This window comes from Macaca mulatta, chromosome X, assembly GCF_049350105.2.
Source record: "Macaca mulatta isolate MMU2019108-1 chromosome X, T2T-MMU8v2.0, whole genome shotgun sequence".
NCBI lineage: Eukaryota > Metazoa > Chordata > Mammalia > Primates > Cercopithecidae > Macaca > Macaca mulatta.
The window spans coordinates 31,758,274-31,780,201 of NC_133426.1; the positions used below are offsets into that span (position 1 = coordinate 31,758,274).

At 37.6% G+C, this 21,928-nt stretch overlaps 1 protein-coding gene across 10 annotated transcripts in view; it reads right to left on the bottom strand.

Annotated features, from left to right (window-relative positions):
- DMD (dystrophin) overlaps positions 1–21,928 on the bottom strand; it is a 2,157,177-nt gene that overhangs the window by 753,551 nt on the left and 1,381,698 nt on the right. For all 10 annotated transcript variants that reach the window (XM_077988314.1, XM_077988313.1, XM_028842274.2 and 7 more), the window contains one exon: positions 20,411–20,596. In XM_077988314.1, coding sequence (XP_077844440.1) covers positions 20,411–20,596 — 186 coding nt within the window. The remainder of the gene's footprint in view (positions 1–20,410; positions 20,597–21,928) is intronic.

Here is a 21,928-nt window from a genome sequence, read left to right on the forward strand (position 1 = left end):
CCTGGAAACACCAAGTTCACTCCCTCCCCCACTAGATGAAAATGCAACAAGTGGCTTCATGTTGCTCCAACTTTCTGGAAGACATCCTTACACATAATGATAATCACACTTGTTTTTAGAGGTATCATAATTACACATTTAGAATTTTAAGTGTTCTTCAGCGGTAACTCAGAGATTTAAGAATCCCTTTAGTAACTAACATAGTTTAGTCAGCAGAGCACCATCTTTCCTGATGAAATTACAAGCTCAGAGGCACCAGGTCAGCAGCGTAGAGACTTAACAGGCAGACAAGTGGCATTGTTCCAGAGAGCAGAGGGTCAGAGGAGACTGCAAGTACCTGCATTGAGATCTTAGGTCATTTATAATGTTTCCTCATCTGTCAACCCAGCTGCCATTTCGGAGAGGAGCAGAAGGAGAGCAAGGAAATCTAAAAGACTGGTCATTATCCATGAGGTCCCAACCCATAAAAAGAGACTGGTGAAATCACTATTTCAGAATGAGGTAATTTTTTCTCACTGCCCAGTATGGGAAAGGGTTATGAGGATCATTGAGAAATAAATGAAGAAGCTGTCATGCTGAGAAACAATATTTGACTCCAAGACATACCCATTTAACTTCTCCTGCATATTTATTGTATGCATAAAAATTTATCTACTTAAGAATCTATGACAGTGTTTCTCAAACTGTGGTTCCACAGACCAGAAATATCAGTTTCACATTAAATTTTAAGAAGCATGGCTCTAGATAGGATATAGTAGAACAAGGAATGGATAAGCGTTAGCCTCCCAGATTTTAATTCATTTACATACTTATGGATATAACATTTATCTTTACATGATACAACCTTGTGAATAAATGGCTTCATGAATATAGCTTTATGAGACAATGGAGAAAGGTGGCCAAATTTTTTAAAAAGTTATGATTAGAAGAACTGTGTTGCTTTAAGTATTGCAGATTGTAAGTACACAGCATGTCTGAATGTATCTGAAATCCCAACATGTTATTTTCTACCAACAGTCAGTGCCACCAAGGGAGGTAACTTGCAAGTCTAAACCTTCCTCATTTAACTTCCATTGTTTCTGCACCACATTCTGTCTGCCAATCAAAGCCATCCCCTGGGCATTACAGTTAGTAAACCAGGTGGCCCATTCATCCACGTAAGCAGAGGTTGTTTGAAAAAGATTGGAAGTGTTCCCATTTTTCTCCTCCACACAGAATCAGAAAGAGATGAATGATATCCATGGGCAGAGCATTCTTTAGAGTACGTTTAAAAAACTGATAGCATGGCTTCTGATGTTCTCTCATAACTTCCTCCAAAGTATTATCTAAATTTCCTTCTAAGGGAGCAGTGAAGGACTGCTAAGTAAAAACTACAATTCTAATATGCAGTAAAAGCATTATTTCAAGAAAGTATAAAAATATTTAGGGTGAAAAAATGACTTTTTAAGGTTTATTTCAAGCAAGAGAATGATCTAGGAGAGAGTAGAACTGCTTTAGGAGAAAATGGTATAATATCGGTGAATGGAAAACAGAAATTGGAACCTTTTAATTTCTATTGGGTTTGTTTCTTGTATGTCAAGAGGAATGATATTCTGACTGCAAAGAATAAAACAAATAGCAGTGAGAGGGAACTGGTGTCCAAGATGGGTAAAGAGATTAGAAAGTCCCCAGCTGCTGAGAATTAAGTCTCTTGATGCAGATAAATTACATCTCAGTATGCTAATACAACTGGCAAGTCAAACGGCAAACCATTGTGGCTACTCATGAAGACTGGGAAAGTGCACTTTTGATTTTCACAAGGAAAAATAAGTGTGGGAATAAAATGTTAAGCTTCCAGATAGTTATCTCAGATTTGGCTAGAAAATGCAATGCAAAGAGAAGCCACAAACCTTCTTTAGGTAATGAATTTTGAAAGAATGGGTGTCAGTTGATACAGGCTCTTTGCAAAGACAAACCCTGTTCTGGCCATCAGTGTATTGTTAGATAAATAAGAAAATGAAAGCAAATATTTATATATTAATTAAAAAATGTTTAAATCTCTACTTGTGCTACAATTTGTCATCATGTTGAACTTCTGTCAGGGATCGATGGCTAAGAAGAGCAAATACCTTTCCTATGCAATTCAAAGGTTAGTTTTGATGTTTTCAGGTTATAACCTTAAGACTAGAATCTGTCGTAGAAAACATTCATTAAAACCTTTATTGTAGAAAACCATGTTTTTACTTCAAGTTGTAAACTATATTTGCCTTAGTAAGAAAGAGACCAATAACCCAAAAGAGAAAATTGGCACACAAAAAAAATGTAGCAAACAGTGCATAGAAAGGAAATAAAAATGATTCTGCAACACATGAAAAAATTCAAATTCACTTACAAAAAGAATAAAGAATTCAAATTAAAATGACAGATGTCATTTTTCTTGTTTAGAAGATCAAAAAGGTTGATGATACACTGAGTGGGCAAAGGCGTGGGGAAAAGAAACCTTTCCTAATACTGACGAGATGTTCTATGAAGAGCAATTTGGTTAAATTTACTAACAAGACAAATGCCAGTTTGACCCAGCCATTCGATGGCTAGGAATTTATTGCATAGATATATTTGCAACGCGTAAAATGATGTGCACAAAGTTATACATTTTCATATCTTAGCCAAAAGTTGAAACAAACTAAAGGCTCACTAACTGGAGTGCTGCTTAAGTGAATTACGGTATATCCTTAGAATAGAATAGTATACAACTGTATAAAAAAAAAAGAAAGAAAGTTATTTACTAATACAGAAAAATAATCACCAGTGTGTGTATATATATATAAACACAAGCATTTTGCTCTTCCCTTTCTTATGAGGGAGGGAGAAGAGTGCTACACACACACACATGCAAAGGCATTTTACTCTTTCCTTTCTTATGAAAGAGAGAGAAGAGTGCTTTTCCTTCTGCCCTACCAAGTCAAGGAAGAGGGCTTCAAAAGAATCCTCTTTTGAAGGATGCAGAAACAGTATTTATAGTATTCTAACAGCTGGCTTTATTTTAAGAGGACAAGAGAAGAAAATAATACACACACACACACACACACACACACACACACACACACACACCCTATTCTTGGAATGCTACCCAGGAAACTGAAAACCTTGGCAGCACATGGGGAGAGAAACCGGGTGACTGAAAGACAACAATGCAACATAGGATTTCAATGTTTTTGAATTTTGTACTGGAAGAAAGCATCAATTCAACAACTAATAAAAATTATTATTATTACTATTATTATTATTATTATTATTTGAGACGGAGTCTCGCTCTGTCACCCAGGCTGGAGTGCAGTGGCTGGATCTCAGCTCATTGCAAGCTCCGCCTCCCGAGTTTACGCCATTCTCCTGCCTCAGCCTCCTGAATAGCTGGGACTACAGGCGCCCGCCACCTCGCCCGGCTAGTTTTTGTTGTTGTTGTTGTTTTTTAGTAGAGACGGGGTTTCACCGTGTTAGCCAGGATGGTCTCGATCTCCTGACCTCATGATCCGGCCTGTCTCGGCCTCCCAAAGTGCTGGGATTACAGGTTTGAGCCACCGCGCCCAGCCTACTATTATTATTATTAAAGATGGGGTCTTGCTCTGTCACCCAGTCTAGAGTGCAGTGGTGCGATCTCGGCTCACTGCAACCTCTGCCTCCCGGGTTCAAGGGATTCCCCTGCCTCAGCCACCTGAGTAGCTGGGATTAGAGGCACTCGCCACCACGCCCGGATAATTTTTGTTTTTTTTAGTAGAGACGGGGTTTCATCATCTTGGCCAGGCTGGTCTCAAACTCCTAACCTCATGATCCACCTACCTCGGCCTCCCAAAGTGCTGGGAATACAGGTGTGAGCCATTGCGCCTGGCTTATTTATATTATTTTTAAAGTTTGTTATACAGGGATAAATTTACCCCCAACTTTGTAATAATTAACTCAGTATGGCATCACGGATAGATTACTAATTAACTCATTTTCTATAAAACTGTGCAGACTATCTTAAAATTAGAAACAAAAATGAAATATCATATAAATGAAAACAACAGTTAACCATACCACATGTAACACAATGTGATAATCAGCATTATATTCTTTGATACCCTATGCTATCTTATTCTATTTTAATTTACCCATAAAATTGATTTCATAACTCATCAATGGGTTGTAGGATTCTCCCCGGGGCCTGAAAACTTAAGGAGATGAATTACTCCTTTCTCAGGCCCAGTCCTAAGGCGCAAGGCTACTTGTGTCAGCAGCGTGCACACACAAGATGGCAGAAGCAGGAAAGAGAGCTGGCCAGAAGACAAGTACCTCTGAAGATCCAGAAAGAGGCCATCCAGGTACAACGCAGCAGTTACCTCAGGCTAGGAGACTTCTTGTTTACAGGAGACTGTAAAACCTTTGTCCCGTCCTCACTTGGGGCTGACACCATTTTAGGCCTCAGCCCGCCTGCACCCAGGCGCTCATTAAAACAGCATGTTGCGGCCTGTCGTGGTGGCTCATACCTGTAATCCCAGCACTTTGGGAGGCCAAGGCGGGCAGATCACGAAGTCAGGAGATCGAGACCATCCTGTCTAACATGGTGAAATCCGGTCTCTACTAAAAATACGAAAAAAAAAAAAAAATAGTTGGGCGAGGAGGCGGGCGCCTGTAGTCTCAGCTACTCCAGAGGCTGAGGCAGGCCAATGGCATAAACCCGGGAGGCGGAGCTTGCAGTGAGCCGAGATCCCACCACTGCACTCCAGCCTGGGCAACAGAGCGAGACTCCGTCTTAAAAAAAAAAAAAAGCACACACACACACACAGCATGTTGCTTCACACCGCCTCATGTTTGTTGGCTGGCTCTTGGGGTTCAAACCAATACAAAAGCCTTACATGGGTCACTAGCAACAATTTGAAAAACAGTTTTTAAAATCATCTCTTCCTCCTTCATCCCTACTACCGAAGTCCTAATCCAGGATCATTTTGCTCCTCAGCTACATCAGTAGCCTCCCAATTATTCTCTGCTTTAGGTCCTGTGCTCCTCAAATATAGGAGTTTGCCAGTCATCTCTCTTTAGTGGTGTTCACTTCTGTCAAAGATAATGTCTAAGCTTCTTGAAGTGGCAATTGAGCCTTCTCAAAATAAGCTACATTTCAGCATCACTGAATTTGTTGTTTTTCCCATACTTCATGCCATTAATCACCTCCATATCTCTGCTCTTGTTGCCTCTTCTCTCTGGAATCCTCTTCCTTTCCTACACACACATTTCACTCTATCAATTGCTCATGTTTTAAAGATGCAGTTTAGGCATAATGCCCTCGAGGAGGTTGCTCAAGTATCTTCTGGAGGACTTGTTAAAACATAGATTCCTGGGTTTCATCCCTATCAATTTTGATTCAGTATGTCTGTGGAGAAGCCCAAATATTTGCATTTCTAAGAACTTTGTAGTTGATGCTGAGGAACCACACTCTAGTACTTGTGCACTGAGCAGTACACTGGCTTGGTTTGGAATTGCCCTTTTGAGCTATTATGATACCTTATAAGTGTACTCACTACACTGCATTGTAAATGTTTCCACATTGATTGCATTTAGTACACTAAGACGTATTTATACATCCACTCCACTCCAAGCAAATTTAGAGTGAGAGTCACTTTAACGTAGTAGGACTTTGTAATCAACAACTTGTTAACTGAGTAGAAATTTCATTGGTTTACCTAGAGAGGTTGATCAGGGATGCGTCCGAATAAATTTCATGTATATTTCAGCAATACATTTGATAAAATCTCCAAATGTATGTTTGTTGACAAAATGAAACAATATGAACTGGGTAGGAAATAAAGCACTAAGAGTTTGGTAACTAATTTAAAAATTATAGCCAAAAGAAATTAATGTCAAAATGGAGGGAAGACTCCAGTGATGTGCTACAGATCTCTGTTTTAGGATGCAGCCTGAGATTTTTTTCACAACATAGATGAAGTAATAGAAGGCATACATATCAAATCTGAAAGTTGAAAATAAACTTTAAGAGACTGCTGTACATCGGATGATAGTATCAGTACCCAAAGACTCCCTTCTCTTTATCTCTACTATCAACTGGATTGATGGGTTGACAAATTTATTAAATCTTCAGTCAAGTATTTGGGGGTTAAAGAGAGAATTTCTTTCTGGGATGGCAGCAGAGTGAGTGGTAGGGGAGTAGCGGGCTATTATTAATGTAGAAGAAGCAGTCAGTAGAAGTAGACTGTTTTCCCTGAAAGATAGGAACTGGAGTCACTAGAAGTGAGCGAGAAACCAGTCCCAGGGCAGCAAGGGCAAGGCTAGTTCCTCATAGTGGCAGTAGGTTTCTTACGTGTTTTCTGCCTTGGTCAGGACTGGATCAGAAAATGAAATGCACTGAAACTAAGGTTCAGGGACTCAGTGGATAAACCTAAGTAAGGCCATGGAAGGGGTTGACAGCCTTATATCTAATTCCAAAACATTGATGACACAAGGGCATGGTAGGGAAATGTCACCTAGAAACAGCACATATGAGGAAAAAATTGGGGATTTTAGACACTATGAAGTTCAGCCTGAGTCAACAGTGTGATATGCATATTGCTAGAATGAGTAACTGGGCAATGCTTAAAGGCATGGACTGAGGTGAGATGAACTTGACAGTGTTTTGGCAGCTGAGCAAGTGTCCAGTCAGGGACTAAACTGTCCTTCTCTCCTTCTGATAGAATTATCATCTCTCCTAGTGTGGCAGTCTTCTGGGGTATGTCCCTGGAGGTGCACACAGACTTTCCTAGGGATGTGTGGGTAGAGATGGTGTTTATGGAATCAGTTTCCAGATTTTTGGCTTCTATAAGAAATTTGACTGTGTTTGTTCCTATGGTAGGCACTTCATTGGTTAATGATAGACTTTCTTCAGCTTTACAAACAAAAGCACACCTCTCTGACCTATCCCACTGGTGCATTGTAGTCAAGATACATTTATGCCAAATAAAAGTACAATTCAAAATATTGGCCACTGGAATCCTTCTTCACTCAAGGTACCATCAAATACCCATCCATCTTATAACAGATTCATTTTCAATAAATATCCACTGAGTATGTTTAATAATTATTCATCAAAAGGTACATATATTTAGGTTACTTGGTTATTACTAAGTGTATTTATTATTAATACTTTAAATACTACTCAATCTAAAGACTTTTAAAAATACTTAGAACCATTGGCTGGGAGCAGTGGCTCAAGCCTGTAATCCCAGCACTTTGGGAGGCCGAGACGGGCGGATCACGAGGTCCGGTGATCGAGACCTTCCTGGTGAACACGGTGAAACCCCGTCTCTACTAAAAAATACAAAAAACTAGCCGGGCGCCTGTAGTCCCAGCTACTCGGGAGGCTGAGGCAGGAGAATGGCGTGAACCTGGGAGGCGGAGCTTGCAGTGAGCTGAGATCCAGCCACTGCACTCCAGCCTGGGTGACAGAGCGAGACTCCGTCTCAAAAAAAAAAAAAAAAAAAAAAAAAACAGAAAAACAAAAAACTTAGAACCTTGTAGTCAGAGGACATTGTTTTTAAAAATTGAATTTAAGTCCACATAAATATAATTATTATAAAGATTTATGATAGAATGGTTAATAAAAACTTTATAGCAAAAACGTGTATCGCATTAGAATACAATTCTTTGGGGAAGTTGAAGGAAAATATGATTTAAATAAAAAGGAATAATATAAAACTTCTATTTATTAAATATGAGCTTTTTCATATATTTTTAAGTATATGATGGTAGACATTATATTGCAATGGTATTTGGATTCCAGGGGATACATTCAAAACTGTACTATAACACTTTTAAAATGTCAATATTTACTATATCCCAAGGGCAGAAAATAGATGTCACCTTAAAATGTGTAAGCAGATATTCAATTTTCTAAAATATTTTTATTTTTTATAGATAGAATGGTCTGAATATCACTATAATAGAGGTTCTTTGAAGCCTTCTTCCTTGGCTTGGCAAAGAGGAAAAGCACTCTTCTCCCTTCCCTCCTAAGAAAGGAAACAGTAAAAGTCATGGGAGTTTTCTCATGTCCAACAAAGTGTTAGTCCTATTTGAATGATCTGTTCCAGGAATTCTCAATTCAAAAAACTCTTCTCAAGTTTAGTCTTTTCCTTATATGGGCAAGTTAGGTTGGTGAATGACGAAAATCTCATGACCATCTACTCTCGTTTTTGGAGTGTTTTTCTGTTAGCAACTTGCTACTTTCGAAAGTAGGGGCAGTTTGAAAGCCTTTTTTTTTTTTTTTTTTTTTTTTTTTTAACGGAGTCTCACTCTGTTCCCCATGCTGGAGTGCAGTGGTGTGATCTTGGCTCACTGCAACCTCTGTCTCCTGGGTTAAAGCGATTCTCATGCCTCAGCCTCCTGAGTAGCTGGGACTACAGGTGCGTGCCACCACGCCTGGCTATTTTTTTTCTATTTTTATTAGAGATGGGGTTTTGCCATGTTGCCTAGGCTGATCTCAAACTCCCAAGCTCAAGCAATCCACCTGCCTCGGCCTCCCAAAGTCCTACGATTACAGATGTGAGCTACCGTGCCTGGCTGAAAGCCTAATGTTTATTGTTAGTGTCTCTTACCATAACTCCTGATACAAAAAGAAAGGTCCCATTGACCATCTTTTTCTACGCCTTAGGAAATGTGTTCCCACCTTAGTTTTGCCTTATCTAATAGAGTCCCAGGGAAATTGACTCAATTTTTCATTTTTAGTGAAGAAGAAGGTCAGGTTAAAAAGGGTAAGTGAGTTAAGCAATGTCTTAAAGCCAGTAAAGATCAGTGCTGGGATTCAAACTTAGTCCTTTTTTTTGTTTTCCCTTATAATTCTACTTCAACTCAGCAATGGTTTCTGGAGTTGAGTAGAAAGAACAAAAAGTAAGAGGAAGATTATGGTACCCAGTTTTAATAAAGAAAAGCGGATGCCTAATTCACTAATAGATGAAATTATCTACAAACTTAAACAAGCAAGCTTCAAGGTGTTATCAAGCCAGAATTATACTCTTGCCCAGAGGTAACCTAAACTCAGGAGAAAAACATTCAATAAATCTGTTTAGTTGCATGGTAAAAGGGAATAATTTGTCTTTTTGTCCAATAACTTTCATCCAATGTTTTTCAGGACACATTCCACTGATATTTTCATATCCAATATAAAACACTGAAACTATTTTCTAAAGGTCTCTTCCTTGTTCCTTACCTCCCAAACACCACCTTTAATTTTTTTTTTCAAATGAAACCAGATAACAGGTGAACTTGAGCTAGTACACATCTATCTAAGGGAGTTACTATTTGAATTTCATTCTAAAGTGAATTCAGTGACATTAACCTCTGCAAAGCTAATTTTGTGAATGTTGAGTACACTCCTGACTGATTAATTGGGAATCCATTGGTGAGTGTGACTCCTTGCCCAGTGCTCTAGATCAATGCTTCCATGCTTTCGTGGGAGCATGGTAACATCAGATTTTGATTCTCCATAATCTGAGTATATTCTTGAGACTAGAGTCCCAGGCTTCTTTGTTTGAAAGGCACCATTGGTTAAGAACATGGAAAATTGTTATTGAAATCTCATTCGGTTCAACTTCAGATTTTCAGTATTTAGATAAATCTTTTTCTGTACAGATCTCGTTTGTATAGACCTCATTCATGTTTCCTTTTTTTGTTGTTGCTGTTACTTTGGTGCCTCTTTCCTCCATGGGACATTCTCACTATTCTGTTTCTCCTCCTCTGAAGACTACTGCTGATTAGATGCTTCACCTCTATGGCACTAACTAGGCTTCTCTCCTTGTTAGTATGATTTTATTAAAGATGAACTTCAGTGGCCTATTCAGAAAATGTAAGTGCTCCCTAAGCTGGCTCATCTAAGACCTCTCCCTTCCTTCCCATCACCACCATTCCTCCTTCTTCCTTTGACTACTTTTGATATTCCCTTTAGCTCCCTCAAATCCTTCAACATATTCCTCTTCAAACCCATATCTCCTCCATCTCTTTGTCCATCCATGACAGATCTTTCTCTTCCTACTTCAGTCTCTCTACTCTCTATGGTCTCTAAAGCTTTATGCTCCCTGCCACTACTGGGGGCTCTGGAAAACTCAAACTCTGGAAGCAACCACCTGAGGTTGCAAAAGATAATTGGAAACAGACTGGATACTGTATATGTTCAGATGGGATTTGGAGATACTGAGATGGCCGCTAGGTATCTCCTGTCATTTACTCAAATTTTAGAACAGAGCCTCCATAAATTACATATCAGGGCAAAAGAAAATCTTAAAACTGTTATATATATATGAACTGTATATGACAAACAGTTCACACTTAACTACTTCCTAGTTTTCTCTATAACATAAGACTTACTAATGGTTAAAAATATAATCAATATATGTAAATAAAACTTCCGGAAACATTAAGGGCACAGGGAAACAACTTTGTACGCATAATATGCAAGGTATGTTGGATGTGTTTTTGTTAAGGAAAAAGAGAATAATTTTGTCCTAAATTAAAAAGACTGTGCGAAAATGAGGAAGACAAAGGTACAGGACAAAATCTGAGTGAACATGGGAAATGGCAGAAGATTCGTGGAAGGAGAGTCTTATGTCAATAGCCAATGCTGGCTAAAATGGAATGGATTTATGCATCAACTTTTACAAATGACTCTTAGTATCAACAGTATATTGATCAAAAATGACTTGTAGTTTCTTTTCATTAAAAAATGATAAAATATTCTTGGATTATTGGTCTGCTCTTTTGAAATAAAATTGAATATATTTAAACATACAACATATTTTGATATATATATACACACACACACACACACAAACATTGCAAAACAATTACTTCAGTCAAGCTAATTAACATTTTCATCTTTTCTATTGGTCTGCTCTTAATAAGAGATTGCAAAATTTGTTTTTTAAAAAAATATTTTAGGTAATCTGTATAGGAAACAAATATTCTATTTCTTATCAGAATAGGTACCTGTGTTAATTTTGTACGTCCTTGAATTTTTCTAAAAAGTAGTGTTTTCTCTTTGGAAAGAACTAAAAACTTTTACAGTCACGTGGCCTTCTATATTTATTTTTGAAATCTTTTATTGTCACCTTGGTTACATAGGTAGCCATGCATTCTTTCATAGTGACCTATGATCCTATTTAGCCAAGTATTCAAACCTTTTGTCAGTTTACAACCTTTGATATTTTGCTTTTCCCAAGTCAATTCCTAAATAAAATCTTTTATCTCACATTGATTTGAAAAATTACAAAGGATTTGTTCCTGCACCTTGTAAAATGAAGGATGTTAAAAATAAGTAGGTTCATTTGGTATGTTGAGCTGCATAAAAAGCTTTGACAAGAAGAAATGCTGAACCTTCAGTAGGTTATAGTCGTGTGGGTCCACTATTATTAGTATGAATACTTGAAAAATTATAATAAATTCTTAGAACTTTGTTAGGGCTATAGGTGTCCATGATATATCCTGGTGCTACTTTGTCCGATAATAATATCATGTCATCAGTCCTAACTCCAGTTGTTATTTTAAAATGTGGCGTGTCACCGAGGGAAAAAAAAACTCAAATTTTCGTGTCAAATGAACTCTTATCAGATCTTTAATTATGGCCATTTTAAGTCTTTTGTCATTCACAGATAGTTTTTGGTTTATGCTGATGCTTCCCTGGGTGCTCTTACAATCAGTTAGAGGTCAGACTGCGTCATCTTCAATAAAACAGGACCATCTTTGAGAATCATAGGAAGTACTATGACAGGTACTCTGGGACACAGACTTCTGATGCCATTGCTTAAATAACTTTGAGATTCTACCATTGGACAGAGTCAGGAATTATGAAACTCTGTGAAGAAGCTGATGAGTTCATGAAACTACTAACTCAAGATCAAGCAGGACAAGAATTAATTATGTGGGTCTGAATGAAATGATAAAGGATTTGATTATAGCTTTCGTTTAGAATATTCCTCATGTTTTAATGTTCTGTTTGCTAAATATAAGAAATGCCTTTCCATTTTCTCTTAAGCTATCTATAACTCATGAGAATTTAGTAGATTATGCTTTTGTAACAGAATGAAACATTAATCTTTTTATCCCTGCCTGATCCCTGTAAAATTCAGAAATTCTTACCAAGTAATCTTATTTTCATGGCAATATAATTATTTGCATAGGTTCAATAAATACATTTATATGACAAGACATAATTGAAAAAATATATAACTGAGGCTTTGACTGGAATGTCATATTTGAGAATTAAGTGCATAGAGTCAGATGTGACCCACAGAAATACAAACTACCATCAGAGAATACTATAAACACCTCTATGCAAATAAACTAGAAAATCTAGAAGAAATGGATAATTTCCTGGACACTTACACTCTCCCAAGACTAAACCAGGAAGAAGTTGAATCCCTGAATAGACCAATAGCAGGCTCTGAAATTGAGGCAATAATTAATAGCCTACCAACCAAAAAAAGTCCAGGACCAGATGGATTCACAGCTGAATTCTACCAGAGGTACAAGGAGGAGCTGGTACCATTCCTTCTGAAACTATTCCAATCAATAGAAAAAGAGGGAATCCTCCCTAACTCATTTTATGAGGCCAACATCATCCTGATACCAAAGCCTGGCAGAGACACAACAAAAAAAGAGAATTTTAGACCAATATCCCTGATGAACATCGATGCAAAAATCCTCAATAAAATACTGGCAAACCAAATCCAGCAGCACATCAAGAAGCTTATCCACCATGATCAAGTGGGCTTCATCCCTGGGATGCAAGGCTGGTTCAACATACGCAAATCAATAAACGTAATCCAGCATATAAACAGAACCAAAGACAAAAACCACATGATTGTCTCAATAGATGCAGAAAAGACCTTTGACAAAATTCAACAGCCCTTCATACTAAAAACTCTCAATAAATTTGGTATTGATGGAACACATCTCAAAATAATAAGAGCTATTTAAGACAAACCCACGGCTAATATCATACTGAATGGGCATAAACTGGAAGCATTCCCTTTGAAAACTGACACAAGACAGGGATGCCCTCTCTCACCACTCCTATTCAACATAGTGTTGGAAGTTCTGGCTAGGGCAATCAGACAAGAGAAAGAAATCAAGGGTATTCAGTTAGGAAAAGAAGAAGTCAAATCGTCTCTGCAGATGACATGATTGTATATTTAGAAAACCCCATCATCTCAGCCCAAAGTCTCCTTAAGCTGATAAGCAACTTCAGCAAAGTCTCAGGATACAAAATCAATGTGCAAAAATCACAAGCATTCGTATACACCAGTAACAGACAAACAGAGGGCCAAATCATGAATGAACTTCCATTCACAATTGCTTCAAAGAGAATAAAATACCTAGGAATCCAACTTACAAGGGATGTAAAGGACCTCTTCAACGAGAACTACAAACCACTGCTCAGTGAAATAAAAGAAGACACAAGCAAATGGAAGAACATACTATGCTCATGGCTAGGAAGAATCAATATCGTGAAAATGGCCATACTGCCCAAGGTTATTTATAGATTCAATGCCATCCCCATCAAGCTACCAATGAGTTTCTTCACAGAATTGGAAAAAACTGCTTTAAAGTTCATATGGAACAAAAAAAGAGCCCGCATCTCCAAGACAATCCTAAGTCAAAAGAACAAAGCTGGAGGCATCATGCTACCTGACTTCAAACTATACTACAAGGCTACAGTAACCAAAACAGCATGGTACTGGTACCAAAACAGAGATATAGACCAATGGAACAGAACAGAGTTCTCAGATATAATACCACACATCTACAGCCATCTGATCTTTGACAAACCTGAGAAAAATAAGAAATAGGGAAAGGATTCCCTATTTAATAAATGGTGCTGGGAAAATTGGCTAGCCATAAGTAGAAAGCTGAAACTGGATCCTTTCCTTACTCCTTATACGAAAATTAATTCAAGATGGATTAGAGACTTAAATGTTAGACCTAATACCATAAAAACCCTAGAAGAAAACCTAGGCAATACCATTCAGGACATAGGCATGGGCAAGGACTTCATGACTACAACACCAAAAGCAACGGCAACAAAAGCCAAAATTGACAAATGGGATCTAATAAACTAAAGAGCTTCTGCACAGCAAAAGAAACTACCATCAGACTGAACAGGCAACCTACAGAATGGGAGAAAATTTTTGCAATCTACTCATCTGACAAAGGACTAACACCCAGAATCTACAAAGAACTCAAACAAATTTACAAGAAAAAAACAAACAACCCCATCAAAAAGTGGGCAAGGGATATGAACAGACATTTCTCAAAAGAAGACATGCATACAGCCAACAGACACATGAAAAAATGCTCATCATCACTGGCCATCAGAGAAATGCAAATCAAAACCACAATGAGATACCATCTCACACCAGTTAGAATGGCAATCATTAAAAAGTCAGGAAACAACAGGTACTGGAGAGGATGTGGAGAAATAGGAACACTTTTACACTGTTGGTGGGATTGTAAACTAGTTCAACCATTATGGAAAACAGTATGGCGATTCCTCAAGGATCTAGAACTAGATGTACCATATGACCCAGCCATCCCATTACTGGGTATATACCCAAAGGATTATAAATCATGCTGCTATAAAGACACATGCACACGTATGTTTATTGCGGCACTATTCACAATAGCAAAGACTTGGAATCAACCCAAATGTCCATCAGTGACAGACTGGATTAAGAAAATGTGGCACATATACACCATGGAATACTATGCAGCCATAAAAAAGGATGAGTTTATGTCCTTTGTAGGGACATGGATGCAGCTGGAAACCATCATTCTCAGCAAACTCTCGCAAGAACAGAAAACCAAACACCGCATGTTCTCACTCATAGGTGGGAACTGAACAATGAGATCACTTGGACTCGGGAAGGGGAACATCACACACCGGGGCCTATCATGGGGAGGGGGGAGGGGGGAGGGATTGCATTGGGAGTTATACCTGATGTAAATGACGAGTTGATGGGTGCTGACGAGTTGATGGGTGCAGCACAGCAACATGGCACAAGTATACATATGTAACAAACCTGTACATTGTGCACATGTACCCTAGAACTTAAAGTATAATAATAATAATAATAATAATAATAATAAAAAGAGAACAACATAAATTATCTGAAAAAAAAACCTGAGTTTGCAGTCTGGTTCAACCAGTAATCTTTGTCTTCTTTCTAACTTTCATAGAAATCTCCTTCATGAAATGTCTGATTACTACCAAGTCTCAGAGTTGGTTCAGCTAGTACTTCAACAACAGAAACCTGCTGAAATTAACCAGATGAACTAGTGTTCCTAAGTTTTTCAATGGGAAAACTGAACAAAATGGAGAGTTGAGAAAGAAAGCTTTAAAAATACCATGAGCTTGACTACATTTGAGACAAATTTCTTCCTGACTTTAGACCTGACCTTCCTTTTCTTAGAGCATTTACTCTAGAAAACTTTATAAATTATTTCTCTACTTTTTTGAGATATAAATATTCTCCTAGCCTCTTGCCACTTTTATACCTCAAGAATAAACTTTCTCAAGGACTTGGGAGCTAGCACTTTGATATAGAATCATCAGAAAAGACAGCACCCCTATCTGCTAGTCTTCTGTTGGGAGGATAGGAATCTAACTTTGATAAGTGCCAATCAGCAAACACAGATGGCCTAACTAAGCACATTGCCTAACCTCCCTCCTGATATCTAGTACTTTCCCACTAACTAATCTCAGCACTTAAAGGTTTTCCTGCCTTTTGTTTCAGCAGAATTGAGTTCAATCTCTCTCCTCTGTTGCAAAAGTTTTGAACACAGTCTTTCTTGCCTGTTGTCTAGTGCAATTTTGCTTTGACAACACTCATAGCAGTGTGAACGCATGCAGTGTTCAATGACTTTAATGATCAGTCACTACAATTGAGTCCTTTGGTAGTTTTCAACATGGATTTGTCATTATGGACAATTATGTTCCTTATACTATAAGGAAGAGCCAGCAGAGCCACATCTCATGTTCATTTATAAACCACACAAGGAAAGTGATTCTAGAGGGGAGGAAAAAAACCCCTCCCTGTGATTAAGATGAAGGCATTTCAGTCACTAAGCCTTAACATAAAATTATGTGCCCTACCACACCTCATATTTTAATAAAAAGTTTGGAAAGCAGTAGTCAGTCTTATGTCAGATAAATAGTATACCTCTAGCTCATTATTGAAGGCATTCATCAAAGATTAAAAACATAAGACCCTTTATAGAAATTCTAAACTGGTCCCGGGATCTTAGCATTCAATTATCATTTCTGAAATCTGAAATCAACATATTTTATGTCTAAACTGAGAGTATATCTGAAAATCAAAATTCAAAGGCATGCCTTCTAGTGGGCTGACTGATGGGAAAGGGCTGTGATTACGCCTAATTTTCACCCTCTACATCACGATCTCATTGATTATGTTTCTCAGCTTGCTAAGGGTTCTGTGAGGTGATTTTCAAGATGAATATTGCTATTTGCAGGATTTCCTGAATAGGAATATTTCGGGAGTAAATTGCACAAACCAAGCAATGTGCAGTCAATTTTCACTCCAGCATAAACAATGTATTAGAACACAGCCCTTAAAGCCTTTTTTATTTGGGTTTCATTACACAGCTAGCTGCATTTCATCAATAAGCGTGAAGTACCAAGCGGACAAAACTGAGGTTCACAGAGGATATTACATATTTTTCTAACAGGTGTGCTCAGAGTTTGACTAGAGAAAACAAACTACCCGAATGGCAAGGCCTCAGACCCTTTGTTTCCGAGGCAGCCATGGCCACCATGGCCAGACAAAGCAAGTTTCTTTACATGTAGGATTTGGAGCTAGGGGTGTGGCTGTTTGTAGATCTACTTTCTTTGCATTAACTCTTTCTTAAGATTTTATTAAAGGCAATTTTTTTTCCTTGTGTTAAAAAAAAGAGCATGGGCTCAAAACTCCTCAAACATTTTATTTTTGGTGTTCAATAGTTTGAAACTAAGTAAAGCAAAGTCTAGTGTCCCATCTTTCTTTAATGGAAAAATAGTTTAATTCATTTAAACAGAGGAATACAGCAGGCTGTAAGGACTAATATCCCATATCTTAAATCAGAAAACCTGTGCAATCTTAATAAATCATTTATTAGTGACAAGGAATGGAAGCTAGACAAAGAGGGATAAAAAAACAAGGTAAATTATTATTCACACAGGTCACCATTTCCTAATTATAAGCTAGGGGTTTGAGAATTATTGGGAGAAACTCTCAAGTCATCAAATCTATGATTTTATGTTTCCCCTCCCCCTACCTTGGACACAGCCACAAGCAGAAGAAAAAGGCTAAAAGAGTATTTTTGAAATCTGCACTCCAGAGATAAAAATCTCAGAATATGCTCAAGGGACTGAAGCCAAGGAGTTTTCTGCCAGGAAAAAAGCAGCTCCCTCTCCCCTCAGTGATTTAAAACAAGCTGCAGGAGGCAAATATCATGACTCTCAGAAACTATACACAGCAGTGAGAGTGATGACTTGTAGCTTTGATAAAGAAAAATGATTAACACAACCGAGCATGGCTTTCACTTCAAACTGCAGGGACCCATTTGGCAGAACCCTATGGGCCATAGACAATTAAAGACCCTATGCGGGTTTTCAGTAGTTGAAAACCATTCTGGGGGGCACAGACTGGGACTAAAGTCATTTTGGTTGAGTCAACAGGATCTATTTGTACAAAGCGATTTAAAAAAATCTTTTCTTAAATGTATTCCAGGAAGAGAGATAGCTAGCATTGAGTATTTTTAAAATTACTATAATAAAGAGGCACATTTTAACCAAAGATTGCATTTAAAAGAGTAGAATGTGCTTTTACCGTGAGCTACAAAAAGCTATTTCTGGTTGGGAGGAAAGACTTTATGGCCTTTCCTCTTTGCAATATTACATCAATTACTTTTTAAGAATATACTGGATATAAGATAATTGAGAATTTGGCTAAGGTTATTGTGTATTGGGCCAAGTAACTGCACTTTCCTGTTGGGGTTGTTTATTGAGCAATGAAAAATCAGTATTCATGAGATGTAGTTGTACTGGTGAATAGGAGCTAGTCAAATACCTCTGCGTACATTATGTACTAGCTAAGTGGAGAAATGGTCAGGATCCTAGAACTGGTGGCTCCCCTGAGACGATGATGTGTTTTGTACTCACCCAGTCTTGCCCCTTGTGATCACATATGACTAAAATGCAGGGCAGTGGGACATCAGAAGCCACGTCTCAGTATCAAGACCTCCCCTGTGCCTTTAATGTGCAGGCTTTTGTTACCCATCCTGTATAATTTCTTAAAGCTAACTAAATTTGTTATTGCGTAAAGCCTATTGTGTCTCATAAACTTAATCATCAGACTGAACCCAAGACTGTGCCACTGGCTGAGCAGGCTGAGTTTTGTCCTGGTGAAATGATGTCTACTTGAGACTTCCACAGTACCATCTGCTCTTGGGGAGTAGGTATCAGAATGGTAGACATAAGTGTCAGGAGGAAGTAAGGTAAACATAGTGGAGAACATTTTGCTAATCTAACTCATTTTAGTTGTAGCAAACTTCTCTCTATCTCCTTATTGTCACTCATGCCCATCTTCCCCAAACTTTTACTTCCTCTTCACTAGAATATTCTCAAACTTCCTTTTTCCTTTGCTCTCAGTTCTAGCAAAACAACAGTTAAATGGAGATGAAAATGTTATGTTTTTACAATCCTGGAAAGTAAATAAATTTAGCAATTAAAGTCAACTAAATAAAAGAAAAACTACTCAAAAATGTTACTTATCTTTTTCACTCTGAAGTTGCCCAACAATACATTCATTAATAGATTGTAATTTCAATGATTTGGTTTATTTGATTGGCTACTTAAAGATTTTGGCCAATAAGGAGACGCAAAACAGGGCAGCATATTGAAAGAATCTTTGGAATAGATTCCTTGAAAGGGAGAAAAGAGGATCACTTCAGCATTTACAAGGACACTAAAAGAAGGAGATAGTGGTGTTCAATTGGCAGGACTGTCTAAAGCCCTATGCTTACCTGCAGCATCTCATTAGTATTCTGGGTGCCCTGGTACCATCTTTATCCATTGACTTAAAAACACTTACAAGTAACCATCATTTACTGGATCCTGGACTGAATGTGTTTGATATGAGTGGAGAAACAGAGATAAATAAGAGAATACCCTCTGCACTCAAAGAACAGTGCAGATTTGTAATGAAATATTCAGATGTATAAAATTGAAGTGTAAATCAACATATGAACAATGGGAGATGCATAAAGAGGTTTATAAGAAATCCTAAAAGGGATTCTAACTCTACTTGGGGTACGGAAGAAAACTCGGAAGAGGCAATGACTTTGAATTCATTCCTAAAAAATGGAAGAAAATTCGTTATATCAAAATAAACTGAAAGAAGTCATTTAAAGAACAGAGAAAATCCAAGATCACAGGTATGACATGAAATTACATGGATGGAAAGTTACCAAGTAATTTGATGTGGCTAGACTATATGGGGAGATTGCTGGCAGAATGAGAAGATAGAAAGGTAAAGTGTAGTCAGTCTGAGAGGGCTTTACAATGTCTACAAAAGAGCCCAGACATTATATTTTAGGAACCTAATCTCATAAACAACTTCAATTTTGGATAAGGAATCTATGAATATGTATTAAGCACAATTAAAACAGGGATAGAAAATGTATCATAGTAACAAATATGACACAGGCGTTCTAGTAATATGAATTTAATGAAGACCTTATTTCTAGTAAATGTTGAGGAAAAAGTAGCATATTCTAGTAAAATAATAATTATTATTAACATTATGACGACAATGGTGATGATGATGACAAAGATTCCCTGCTTGACTAAACTTTAGTCAGGCTTCTGAACCTTCACCTTGGCTTATCTTTGCACTCCCCTGTAAAATCCAGTTTCAGCAAAGAAGGCTGTCAGTTTTGCAAGAACCCTTTACCCTTGGTACCTGATCATCCTCAGTGTTCTCTACCATTCCCCGGGGGTTGTCTGATAACCCTGGCCCATCTTCAGCAAGAATCCTGTGAGGTTGGTTTAGCCAGAATCCCACTTACCCCTGATGTTTCCTCTTAATTTTCCATCTACTGACTCCTACCCTGCTCCTTGGCTATAAATTCCTACTTCCCCTGTGCTGTATTTGGAGTTGAGCCCAATCTCTCTCCACCCGACCTCCTGTAATACTCCATTGCAGTGGTACCCGTGCCTATTGCGGTGATCCTGAATAAAGTCTTCCTTACCATGCTTTAACAAGTCATAATTTTTCTTTAGTAATGATACAGAATGAGAAAATTCAGTGATATTGCCATTTTTCTCAAAAAAGAAAAAATATTTAAAGCAACATGTCCCTACCTTAATGTCAAATGGTCCTTCTTGGTTTGGTTGGTTATAAATTTCCAACTGATTCCTAATAGGAGACAGCCACAGGAGCAGATGATTTAACTGCTCTTCAAGGTCTTCAAGCTTTTTTTCAAGCTGCCCAAGGTCTTTTATTTGAGCTTCAATTTCTCCTTGTTTCTCAGGTAAAGCTCTGGAAACCTGAAAGGAAAATACATTTTAAAAAGGTAAATAATTCTCAAGGCGTAAGCCAAAATGTTTAAAAATATATTTTCAAAAGTTATTTATCATGAAATGTTGCAGAATCTGACTGATTTTTGTTATTTTAGCAGATTAATATTGACTATTTACATATATGACATGTTGGTATTTAACCAATGTATTAGAAATTATTCATTAACAAGCTACAAAAATTCTTTGCTTTAAAGAAACTAATGCCGTTTTGGAATTGCAAAACACACACCTTACACAAATGCAAAGCCAACTGCAACTGATAAAGTAAAGAAGTACGTATTTCATTTATTCACTCAGTTACTAAATATACTGGTCTGTTGTGTATTATATGCCAGACACACTTCCTTTGTAGTTATAAAAATGAATAAGCCAAGTTATTCAGCATTAGTACCAGATATATAACACAGGTCTTCTAAATCCCAAATGAGTGATTTTTATTCAGTGCGCATCCTAAAATTAAAACCAAACCAACTATAATTTTGTTTGTATAGCAATCATTTCTTCTACTATACTTGCTTCTAGCTTTCTTTTATGTCATGGAAGACTGTAAAAGGAAGTCCTTTTATGTACAAGGAAAATTGGTAAGTTATATGTTTTTGTGAGCTATAGTTTGTGAGTCCTAGTAAACAGAAGCAGGTGCTTGAGATGGGAAGTAAAAAGAACATTTGGATTAGAGTAGACTATAACAGAAAGATTATAGGTAATTTTTATTAAGAGATCAGTGTATGTCAAGCATCGTCCTTGGAAGTTTCACTTTTGTAGACTTCCTTAATGCATCCAACAATGCTATGATATAGATATTATTATGATCCCACTACCACACGTGGATGATGATGTTGGGGCTGAAAAATCATTAAATAGGTTAGGAAGCAGTATGACATGGTATTAAACATTGTGAGGTCTAGAGTTAGGCCACTTGGATTTCCATTCTTGTTCTAGTTCTTGCCTAACATTTTAGCCCAGTTTTCTCTAACTCTCAATGCCTCCTCTATAGACTGGGGACAATGATAACACCTACTTCATAGGATTACTGTTAGGACTCAATAAAGTCATCCCTGAACATACCTTAGAGCAATACTCTGCATGATAGTGAATGACAATAAAGTTATTAAATAGTAGTGATTATTGCTCAAGCTTACAAGTAAATAAAGAGCCAGGATAGGCTGGGCACTGTAGCTCATGCCTGTAATACCAGCACTTTGGGAGGCTGAGGCAGAAGAATTGCTTGAGCCCAGGAGTTTGAGATGAGCCTGGGCATCATAGCAACAACCCCATCTCTACAAAAAAAAAAAAAAAAAA